Source organism: Myxine glutinosa, chromosome 10 (genome assembly GCF_964187855.1).
Source record: "Myxine glutinosa chromosome 10, kmMyxGlut1.1, whole genome shotgun sequence".
Taxonomy (NCBI): Eukaryota; Metazoa; Chordata; class Myxini; order Myxiniformes; family Myxinidae; genus Myxine; species Myxine glutinosa.
Genome location: NC_136270.1, coordinates 24,951,551 through 24,963,969, shown reverse-complemented (window position 1 = coordinate 24,963,969; position 12,419 = coordinate 24,951,551). Strand labels below are relative to the sequence as shown.

General features: G+C 43.2%; 1 protein-coding gene across 1 annotated transcript in view; it reads left to right on the top strand.

The window, feature by feature from the left end:
* Nucleotides 1-12,419, top strand: part of SMG1 (SMG1 nonsense mediated mRNA decay associated PI3K related kinase) — a 302,694-nt gene that overhangs the window by 259,692 nt on the left and 30,583 nt on the right. The window contains exons 53-56 of the mRNA XM_068125825.2: nucleotides 5,375-5,614; nucleotides 8,356-8,493; nucleotides 9,184-9,336; nucleotides 12,226-12,396. Of these exons, the coding sequence (XP_067981926.2) occupies nucleotides 5,375-5,614; nucleotides 8,356-8,493; nucleotides 9,184-9,336; nucleotides 12,226-12,396 (702 nt within the window). The remainder of the gene's footprint in view (nucleotides 1-5,374; nucleotides 5,615-8,355; nucleotides 8,494-9,183; nucleotides 9,337-12,225; nucleotides 12,397-12,419) is intronic.

Sequence of the window (12,419 nt, the reverse complement as noted above, 5' to 3'; positions counted from 1 at the left end):
CATGTCTTGTGGTACTGTGGCCCAATAGCTCTACCTTTGACTCATCTGTCCAGAGCACATTGTTCCAGGAGTGCTGGTCTTTGCCTCAGTGTTCATTGGTCTTTGCCTCAGTGTTCATTGGCAAACTTTAGTCTTGCCCTGATGTTCTTTCTGGACAGCAACGGTTTCCTCCTGGCATACCTCCCATGTAGATCAAATTTGTGCAGCCTCTTTCTAATCGTGGACTCGTGCACTTTGACATCAACAGTGGCAAGAGCTACCTGTAGGTCCCGTGATGACATTCTGGGGTTCTTAGAGACTTCGTTCAGCATCTTGCGGTCTGCTCTTGGGCTGAACTTGCTGGGGCAGTCTGGCCTGAACAAGTCGGCAGTTGTTTGGAACCTTCTCCACTTGTAGATGATCTTCCGGACAGTCGAATGATTGATTTCAAATTGTTTGGAGATCTTTTTAAATCCCTTCCCAGACTCGTGGGCATCAATAACTTTCTTTCTGAAGGCCTCAGAGAGCTCTTTTGATCTCGGCATGGTGACGCTGCACACTTCAACAACAAAGAGCAAACCAAACTAAATGTCTGAGGTTTAAATAAGACAGGTTCCTCCAAGATCCTCTCTAACGATGTTCTAATCATTTGCACCTGAGCTGGTGCACCTGATTCTAATTTTAGGTATTTGAAGTCGTGATAAATGTAGGGGTGTACTTACTTTTTCCACATGCAAAATTTGCATTTATGTTTATTTAAATTATACAATGGACTACAAAATGTAAATACAACAACAACAACATGCATTTTAAGGCCATTTTCCCTGCTAGAGCGTGGGTTAGCCTTGTGGTCCCCATGACAATCTTCTCCATTTTGCCCTATTTTCTGCATCTCTCCTTGTTAACCCCCTTGCCCGCATTTCTTCTTCCACCATCTTTAGCCAAGTCTTTCTCGGTCTTTCCCGTCCTCTACTTCCTTCTACATTCATTTCCATCACTCTTCTCAACCAGTCACTTTCATCCTTCCTCAACACATGACCAAACCATCTCAACCTGTTCCTCTTCACAGCATCAATCACAGGCTCTATTCCCATCGTCTTTCGCAATTCATCATTTGTCTTCCTCTCTCTCAACGATACTCCGCAAATCCATCGAACCATTCGCATTTCCACCCTTTCCAGCCTTCGTTGCTGCTCTACGTTCATTACCCATGTCTCGCTCCCATAAATCATACCACTTCTCACACATGCAGCATACACCTTTCCCGTCACCTTCAACGACACTCCCCTCCTCATCAGCACGCCACTCAGTTCCCGAAACTTCTTCCATGCACATCTTACCCGAGCAACCGTTGCAGAGTCTGATCCACCTTCTCCATTCAGCATGTCTCCGAGGTAGCAAAATGTTTTCACACCTTCCAGCTTCACGCCGTCTCCAAGATCCAACTCAACATTTCCTCCATCTGCAGCTCCCTCTGTGCACACCTTACATTTGAATGTAGCTGCCACACTGGTTAATGACCCTCTCAGACCACTACATTTTTGATGAACCCACTCAGCGCACATTGTACATTGAATGGAGTTCACTCCGACACCCCTTCCTGCACACAGCACAGGGCCACTTCCCAGTTCTTTCCAGCTCACCACATGCTTTACCACTTGCTATCACCTTCGTTTTTCCGATGTTCACCTTCAGACCTTTTGTCTAAATACATTCCTTCCACTTGTTCATCTTCTCCTTCAGTCCATCCATACTTTCTGCAATCAACACCAGATCATCTGCATACAACAACTCCCACGGTAAACCCTCCTTTACGTTCCGAGCCAGCACCTCTATCACAGCTACAAATAGTAGTGGACTTAGTACCGACCCCCTGATGCACTCCCACCTTCACCTCAAACTCACCACTGTTCCCGTCCTTCGTCCTTACAGCTGTGCGTGCTCTTTGGTACATTGCTATCACTACTCTGATCAACCACTCCTCCACTCCTAACTTCCTCAATGCCCATGTCAATACTTTGCGTGGAATCCTATCGAATGCTTTCTCCAGATCAACAAACCCAAGAAACAACTTCTTCCTCATCTCCATGTACTTCTCCTGCAACTGCCTCACAATGAAAAGCGTGTCTACAAAATGTAAATGTTTCATGATATTTGTTATATTGTATCACCTTTATCTATCAATATTGTTGAAATGAAGATCAAATAGCTGTATGTTGAAATATGTTGAAAAAGTCAAAACTTTACATGTGGTGTACTTACTTTTTCACGTGACTATATATTGCCTTTTCATAAATGTCTGTAACTCTGGGCATGTTCCAGCAAAGTGGAGTAGAATGGCATGATGATTCCTATCTACAACGACAAAGGCCCCAGCTCTAACTACAGTAGCTATCCCCATGCTCCCAGTCCCTTGGAAGGTATTTGCTCATGTTGTTCTGATCCGTATTCACTCCATCCTGCTCCAGTGTAGATGCCCCCACGAATCTGGTTTCACACAAACTGGTCTACAACGGACACAATACTAGCCCTTCGCATTGTCGCAGAACAAGTTTTTCAGTGCCCATTAAATGTGGCATACATCGACATCAAAGCTGCATTTGACTTGGTCGTTCGGACATCCCTATGGAAGGTGTTTGAGAGACAATGGAATCACGTTATCACGTCAATGGAGTCACGTTATCACGACAATGGGGTCACGTTATCACGACAATGGAGTCACGTTGTCACGACAATGGGGTCACGTCATGACAATGGGGTCACGTTATCACGACAATGGGGTCACGTTATCACGACAATGGGGTCACGTTATCACGACAATGGGGTCACGTTATCAAGACAATGGGGTCACGTTATCACGACAATGGGGTCGCGTTATCACGACAATGGAGTCGCGTTATCACGACAATGGAGTCGCGTTATCACGACAATGGAGTCGCGTTATCACGACAATGGAGTCACGTTATCACGACAATGGAGTCGCGTTGTCACGACAATGGAGTCGCGTTGTCACGACAATGGAGTCGCGTTGTCACGACAATGGAGTCGCGTTGTCACGACAATGGAGTCGCGTTGTCACGACAATGGAGTCGCGTTGTCACGACAATGGAGTAGCGTTGTCACGACAATGGAGTCACGTTATCACGACAATGGAGTCACGTTATCACGACAATGGAGTCACGTTATCACGACAATGGAGTCACGTTATCACGACAATGGAGTCACGTTATCACGACAATGGAGTCACGTTATCACGACAATGGAGTCACGTACCGATTGGTGGCCATTTTCTTACTTAAACATGTCTCCAACCGTTTCTTCAACATGCACGGTCCGATTTTATTCAAACTTGGCAAAAGCACAGCACATGGCGGCATATACAGTCACGTGAAAAAGTAAGTACACCCCATGTCAAGTTTTGACTTTTTCAACATATTTCAACATACAGCTATTTGATCTTCTTTTCAACAATATTGATAGATAAAGGTGATATAATATAACAAATATCATTTACATTTTGTAGTCCATTGTGTAATTTAAATAAACATAAATGCAAATTTCGCATGTGGAAAACGTAAGTACACCCCGACATTTATCACTCCTTCAAATACCTAAAATTAGAATCAGGTGCACCAGCTCAGGTGCAAATGATTAGAACATCGTTAGAGAGGATCTTGGAGGAACCTGTCTTATTTAAACCTCAGACATTTAGTTTGGTTTGCTCTTTGTTATTGAAGTGTGTGGCGTCACCATGCCTAGATCAAAAGAGCTCTGAGGCCTTCAGAAAGAAGGTTATAGATGCCTATGAGTCTGGGAAGGGTTTTAAAAGATCTCCAAACAATTTGAAATCAATCATTCGACTGTCCGGAAGATCATCTGCAAGTGGAGAATATTCCAAACAACTGCCAACTTGTTCAGGCCTGGCCGCCCCAGCAAGTTCAGCCTGAGAGCAGACCGCAAGATGCTGAAAGAAGTCTCTAAGAACCCCAGAATGTCATCACGGGACCTACAGGTAGCTCTTGCCACTGTTGATGTCAAAGTGCATGAGTCTACCATTAGAAAGAGGCTGCACAAATTTGATCTACATGGGAGGTGTGCCAGGAGGAAACCTTTGCTGTCCAGAAAGAACATCAGGGCAAGACTAAAGTTTGCCAATGAACACCTCGGCAAAGACCAGCACTTCTGGAACAATGTGCTCTGGACAGAAGAGTCAAAGGTAGAGCTATTTGGCCACAGTACCAGAAGACATGTTTGGCGAAAACCAAAGACAGCATTTGACCACAAGAACCTGATACCAACTGCAAAGCATGGTGGTGGAAATATTATGGTTTGGGGCAGCTTTGCTGCATCAGGGCCTGGGCAGCTCACCATCAGAGAATCCACTATGAATTCTTCATTGTACCAGAGGGTGCTTGAGGATAATGTGAGGCCATCTGTCGGAAAGTTGAAGCTCAACCGAAGGGGGACCTTGCAACATGACAATGACCCTAAACATACCAGTGAATCCACCAATGAATGGCTGAAAAGAAAGAAATGGAGGGTTCTGGAATGGCCAAGTCAAAGCCCGGATCTAAATCCCATCGAGATGTGGGGGGATTTGAAACGAGCTGTGCATGCAAGAAACCCCTCAAACATCGCACAGCTGAAAGAATTCTGCATGGAGTGGGCAAAAATTTCTCCCAGCCGATGTCAGAGACTGGTAGACAGTTATAAGAAACGCCTACTTGAGGTTTTCTGCGAAAGGGGGCAATACCACCTATTCGAGCCAAAGGTGTACTTACTTTTTCCACATGCGAAATTTGCATTTATGTTTATTTAAATTATACAATGGACTACAAAATGTTAATGTTTCATGATATTTGTTATATTATATCACCTTTATCTATCAATATTGTTGAAATGAAGATCAAATAGCTGTATGTTGAAATGTGTTGAAAAAGTCAAAACTTTACATGGGGTGTACTTACTTTTTCACGTGACTGTATGTGCACCTCCCTTTATTTAGCAACATGATCAAAGATGGCCGGCTGGTAGACTGGCAGCCATTTATTTTTTTTTCAATCCTGATATTGACCATTTCCTCAACCATTTCTCGGACATGCATGGACCGATTTTGTTCAAACTTTGCACAAAGACAATACCTGAGAGTATACATATGCAGAAGATTTTGTTTTGTAATCCGAACAAAGATGGCCGACTGAAGACCTTTAACTCCGTACAGCAAAATTACTAAAACCATGGGGGCTATGAAATTTTATGTCTTTTTCTTCTTGTTGTTCATAAGATGCCAATTTATTTGTTTCCCAACTGTAACAGAAAGGAAATATGACCAGCTCAAAGATACAAGACCTGTCCACACAGTAAATATAATACCTGTGAATGCTGTGCTTTGCAGATGGAGGGAAATAGTGCTTTGGAGCAGTGTTTATCGGCTGATAAACTGTGTGAGGCTGCCTTGAAGCATGTGCTGTCAACTGGTCTTTGTAATGAACAGGATATCCGCCGTGCCGAGGAACTTGTAGTGGCTTTTGACACAGCTTGGAAACGCAAGGATTTGACACGACGTCTCAACAACACCCTGACACTTAACAAGGCTGGCCTGCAACGTGCCCGACTTAATCTAACGGTGTTTCAGGTACATCACAGGTGGATCCATCTTTATATTTACTGTATGTCCCAAATATGCTTGTTCACCAAGAACATACAATAATTTCTTTTTAAAATAATTTAATTTGTACAAAGCACATTTCAACCAACGGAATTTAAAATTCATTTTAGCCTATACACCTATATTTATCACAGCCCTTGTATTTGGCGATCAATACTTTTCTTTCTGCCCCGGGGAGGGGAAGAAATGATGCTGGGTAGGTGGGAAGTAGGTTAATTTTATTATATTTGATGTTTTTGACCTTATTACTGCCTCGACCATACTCGACACCCTCTTTGTATCAATAATTAACGGTTTATTTCAGGCTGAATTAAGGTAAGCTTTGCAATCATTAATTTCACAAACTAGAATGGCACTCAGTAGAGCACTACCCCCACCAGGCTGAACAGTTTACGTGTTGTTTTTTATTTATTTTATTTTTTTCGATGGATATCGCCCCTGACAAGGCATACAGCCACTAAAAGGGGCTAAAATAGGCTGGATCTGCATCCATAGGGATTGTATCCCCATGATGGGCTGGATCTGCATCCAGATCTGAACCAAAATCAAATTGGCTCGTTCTTGTCAACTACCCAACTCCACCACCAAGTTTTATCATAATCCGTCCATAACTCTTTGTGATGTCGTGCTATCGTTTTTGACGCCATCTATGAATGGTGAAGAATCACTTTTTAATTTTAAAAAATTATCGTATCCAGATCCGGATCTTCACCAAAGTAGAATCAATTTGTCCTTGTCACACACTCATCCTGTCCACCAAGTTTCATCTGAATCCATCTTTAACTAATGTAATTGAGATATCCTGTTCAGACAGACAGGGCTCACAGACAGACAGACAGACGCCTTCAGTGGTGGAGACAATAAACATTGAATTACCAAAATATAAAAATAGCAAGAGGAGAGCAGAAATAGCATATTAAAACAAAGGAAATGGATAAATTGTATCGAGATTCAATTGGATACATGGCATCAGAGTTCAAAATTTAAGTCATTTCAATATGCGGGTCCATCCAATATGCGGATAGGCGGCAAAAAGGGTTGGCGTCAGGAAGGGCATCCAGCCGTAAAACATTGCTTCAAAAAGGGTACCAAAAAAAACAACAACAACCACGGTTCCCGAAAAAGGCCAACACCCGCTTTACGGGGAAAAATGGCCTCTAAAGGTGGTTATTTATATATTATTATCCAATATGCGGATAAGATATGACATTGGGCTGTTCTTGAATCTTGTCCTTTTACATCTTCAGTTAATTATTGTAAGTTCCTGAATTGTTAGCCACTTTGAGAACTGTCTGTGAGTGGCAAATGGTGAAGCTTAGAATTTGGCAGCGGTTATCACAAAAGAACGGCAAAGTTGATCATGTCTGCTCCTAAGTGACTCCTGACCACAATCTTTCAAAGTATCTAAGTATCTCTGATAGTTAGGGCCAAGCTCTTTTCTACGAGCTCTTTTCTGAACTATTCAATGGAGTTACATTGCTGCTTTGTGATTCCGCTCGATCATACAAATACAGGACAAAATATGTGAGAATGGCTTCAAGATCATTGCTTGCGAGTACATGATATTCCAACTTCCGAGGCATACAAACACGACTGTTAGCTCGGTTAACAATGTAACCGACGTGAGCATCCCATTTGCTTTGATAAAAATACCCAACAGTTTGATAAAGTATAATTTTGGATTTCCACATCATTCAGTCATAAGTTGGAATGTGGACATTTTACACTCAGGTAGAATGCATGCTGACAACATTGTACAAGTCTTTATGAATGGCATTATCCATGCTTTTGCTTGTAGATGCTGATGAACACTTCGCCGTGGAAAGTAGGTGTCAATGGCCCGGTGGAGTGTGTGATAGCAGACCTTGCACTTGTTCACATTATTGGGGGACGTGACTTCAGACTAGTCATGATTGCTCAACCACGCTCCAAATTAATTTATGTTGTTCTCTCTCATTGGTCTTACAATGCATGTGTGAATAACGTTACTGCACATGAGGGTGTGCTTTCATTCTTACAATGCCACACTGATGAAATAATCTCACCCAGATTGTAATGATCAGAAAGATTAGAAACAATCTTGTCCAGGGTGGAATCATTGCAAGTTGGCTGGTTGACCATCAGCACCATTGAGTCCAAGTAAATTAAAGTTCAAGTCGATTTAAATCATGTCGGATGATGATTCCAGTTATTCAGCTGATGAGTGAGGAAGCGATTTATGATCAAGCTGAGGTAAACTTAGTTTGTCTGCAAATTAGTATTTCAGAGGGTGATGGACAAGCGGCAGTGAATATGCTCGCTATCGATCAAGGCAGACGTGAAGGTCGGACTCTCAAACAATCTACTTCTTGGTTATCAGGAACTGATACGTTGAGAGGTGTAGCATTAAGATATTGATTGGTGTAAATTGCCACACCTCCTCTGCTTCGCTCCATCATTGTGCGTGAAAACAAATCAAAGCCTGGAATATTTAATAAGTCTGTCAACCGATTCGGGGGAAAACCAAGTTTCAGCAATTGCTGCAAGATCAGTACTATTATTGTGCATACTCTCGCCTAATTTGTCAATCTTACTATTAAGGGAGTGTGGGTTGCATAGCAGCATTGAAGGTAGACACAGGTGAAGATAACGGCCATTCAATCTCACTGTTATGTTAATAAGGATTTTATACTGAGGCTCCCTGAAAGAATGATCTCTTTCTTTTCCAGTGGCAGCATGAAGACTGCATTGGAAGCCGCAGTGCCAGCTCCACTCTGCTGGGGCTCCCTCGGGCCACAGTGCTTAGTAGCATGAAGAAGAAGCACCAGGCTTTCACTCAGGCAGATGCCACCATCACGAGTCTGCAGGCATGTGTGCTCAGGAAAAACTGAACTTCATTTGAGACTTATCTTGAGACTTATCTTGAGACACTTTTGAGACTTTTTTTTTTTTTTTTTTTTTTTTTTTTTGAGACTTATCTTGTTTGTAAAACCTCATCCCATGTACATTAATCAAATTTTTCTTTCAATAAAAGTTTTAATATTGGATAGAATAATGTTGCAGTGATGATTTTTCCTCTTTGTTCCCACCCTTCCCCCCCCCCCCCATCCCCCATCCCCCATCCCCCATCCCCCGTCCCCCGCTTTGGCCATCTTACTCTCTTCTACTCCATATTGTAGCCATATTCGACCCCCTCTCCTACTGCCTCTTCTACCTACTGCCTCTTCGACCTACCATCTCTTCTACCTACCGCCTCTTCTACCTATCGCCTCTTCTACCTCCCGCCTCTTACCTCCTTGAATCCTCATGGCCCTCCTCCGTTTCCTGTTTAAAATAAATAAAGGGCACAGGCTTAGGTTACACCACACTAACCTAGAAAGTCTTGCACCTGATATATTATGATGTAGATGTAGATGTTTGTGTGTTTGGGAGGGCGGTAGGGGTTTTAGAGAGAGAGACAAAAAAAAAGAGGAAAACAGGTCAATCTTTTTTACAATTGCTGCAGTTTGTGTGAGTTTCTCAACTGTGATGTCTCTCGGATATTTTCCATCTTGCAGGATCGTCTATGGACGTTGGAAGGCAGCATTGAACAGCGTCTTAAGTGGGCTGCGGGTGCGAATCCAGGACTGGCTGATGTTCTGCATGAATTTGAGGCGTCACTTGAACATCGTCGCTCACTGCTACAGCAAGAACGAGAGCGCATGATGCAAGTGAGTTCAAATGACGATTTCTGTTCTGTATCTCTGATGTATGTTCTGTATTTCTGTTCTGTATACAATTCCAGATGGAATTAAAGGAAGATGGAAAAGATATATGGAAATACTGTTGAATACAGAGAATGAATGGGATGGCAACATAGAGAGTAACCCAGTTTTAGGACCGGCAGAGAAGATAACTGAGAAGGGAGTTGAGGAAGCGATAAAAGCAATGAAGGGTAGAAAAGCGGGAGGGCCGACGGTAGTTGTGGGAGATATGTTGAAGGCAGCAGGAAGTTGGGCTGTGAAGAGAATGACAGAGATCTGTAATCTGGTGGTGAAAGAAGGCTACATTCCAGTGGATTGGGAACTGAGTACCCTCCTCCCTCTATACAAGGGGAAAGGTGACCCTCTGGAGTGTGGCTCGTACCGAGCGATAAAGTTATTGGAGCATGGAATGAAGGTATTGGAAAGGGTGTTGGAGAGGAGGATAAGGAAGAAGGTGAAGATTGACGAAATGCAGTTTGGATTTATGCCAGGAAGAGGAACGACAGACGCGCTCTTTATTGTGAGGCAGTTGCAGGAGAAGTACATGGAGAAGAGGAAGAAGTTGTTTCTTGGGTTTGTTGATCTGGAGAAAGCATTCGATAGGGTTCCATGCAAAGTATTGACATGGGCATTGAGGAAGTTAGGAGTGGAGGATTGGTTGATCAGAGTAGTGATGGCAATGTACAAAAGAGCGCGCACAGCTGTAAGGACGAAGGACGGGAACAGTGGTGAGTTTGAGGTGAAGGTGGGAGTGCATCAGGGGTCGGTACTAAGTCCACTACTATTTGTAGCTGTGATGGAGGTGCTGGCTCAGAACGTGAAGGAGGGTTTACCGTGGGAGTTGTTGTATGCAGATGATCTGGTGTTGATTGCGGAAAGTATGGATGGACTGAAGGAATAGATGAACAAGTGGAAGGAATGTATGGAGACAAAAGGTCTGAAGGTGAATATATGAAAGACGAAGGTGATGGCAAGTGGTAAAGCATGTGGTGAGGTGGAAAGAACTGGGAAGTGGCCATGTGCTGTGTGCAGGAAGGGTGTTGGAGTGAACTCCATTCAATGTACAATGTGCGCTGAGTGGGTTCATCAAAAATGTAGTGGTCTAAGAGGGTCATTAACCAGTGTGGCAGCTACATTCAAATGTAAGGTGTGCACAGAGGGAGCTGCAGATGGAGGAAATGTTGAGTTGGATCTTGGAGACGGCGTGAAGCTGGAAGGTGTGAAAACATTTTGCTACCTCGAAGACATGCTGAATGGAGAAGGTGGATCAGACACGGCAACGGTTGCTCGAGTGAGATGTGCATGGAAGAAATTTCGGGAACTGAGTGGCGTGCTGATGAGGAGGGGAGTGTCGTTGAAGCTGAAGGGAAAGGTGTATGCTGCATGTGTGAGAAGTGTTATGATTTATGGGAGCGAGACATGGGTCATGAATGTAGAGCAGCAACGAAGGCTGGAAAGGGTGGAAATGCAAATGGTTCGGTGGATGTGCGGAGTATCGTTGAGAGAGAGGAAGACAAATGATGAATTGCGAAAGATGATGGGAATAGAGCCTGTGATTGATGCTGTGAAGAGGAACAGGTTGAGATGGTTTGGTCATGTGTTGAGGAAGGATGAAAGTGTGGTTGAGAAGAGTGATGGAAATGAATGTAGAAGGAAGTAGAGGACGGGGAAGACCGAGAAAGACTTTGCTAAAGATGGTGGAAGAAGAAATGCGGGCAAGGGGGTTAACAAGGAGAGATGCAGAAAATAGGGCAAAATGGAGAAGATTGTCATGGGGACCGCAGGGCTAACCCCCGCTCTAGCAGGGAAAATGGCCTTAAAATGCATGTTGTTGTTGTTATCTCTGCCTCTAATTGGGTGCATGAGTGGAGATTGCTATCTTTGTCATTGTGACAGGTTAAGGAGTAAATTTCACTTGGGATATTTGGGGGTTGGGAGTGGAGGGGGTGGGGGTCGGGGGAATAAGTGTATGGAAAAAATGTTAAGGTTAAACGTCGCATTTCTATTTATTTATCTCAATTGTCTCAAAAAGCGAAATTCTTTATTACTCCTGCCAGGGAGTAATGCATTCGATCGTGTCCGTCCGTGTGTGTGTTCGGGTGTTTGTGAACAAGATATCTGGAAAAGTTCTGAACGGATTTGGATGAAAGTTAGTGGGATGATTGGGCATCTTTTGATTTGGTATCATTCATTTGATTTGATGGGAATTTGATGATTTGATTATCAAATCATTTGGTGATGATCATTTGACATTCATTCATTCATTCATTCATTCATTCATTGAAAAATCATTTGGTGATGATTTGACAAATATGATTTGGTGGGAATTTGGTATTTTGATTTGGATGATTTGGTATCTGTTTGTCGTTAAAGGCGGCAAAAAGGGTTGGCGTCAGGAAGGGCATCCGGCCGTAAAACATTGCTTCAAAAAGGGGACCAAAAAACAACAACAACCACGGTTCCCGAAAAAGGCCAACCCCCGCTTTGCGGGGAAAAATGGCCTCTAAAGGTGGTTTTTAGTGGGATGATTGCTCTTGTGATAAGGAAGAATTGACTAGTTTTTGGTGAAGCTCAGGATATTATTCTGGATCCAGGAAAAAAAATTGGGAATTTTTTTTTCTGTTTTACTGCATTAAAGCTTTTATTCTTATTCTTATATGATGTTTTTCTCCTCTAATTCCGAGATATATCAAAATAAATTCTCTGACAGTTAGGGCCGACTTTCTTTTTCATTTATTGTTTTGGGGAGAGGGGATGTTAAACAAAACGTATTATTCCAACTTGACCCACGGCGGGAGTATGCGCTCTACTGAGTGGCGTTCTAGTTTTATTTTATTTTCGTCTTCAACCCACCAGACATTGTCTCTTTGTGGCACTCTGCTGCATTTTGAAGCACTACGAACACGGACATCTGACAGCATTGCATTGGATAAAGGTGGATTTGACATTCTGCAGCGTTGTCGTCAGGGCTGGGCACCTGGCTCGACTCTCCTCAGCACGTTGGAGTTGCGACTGCTCCAGCGGCTGGTAAAATGTTTCAGGATATTGAA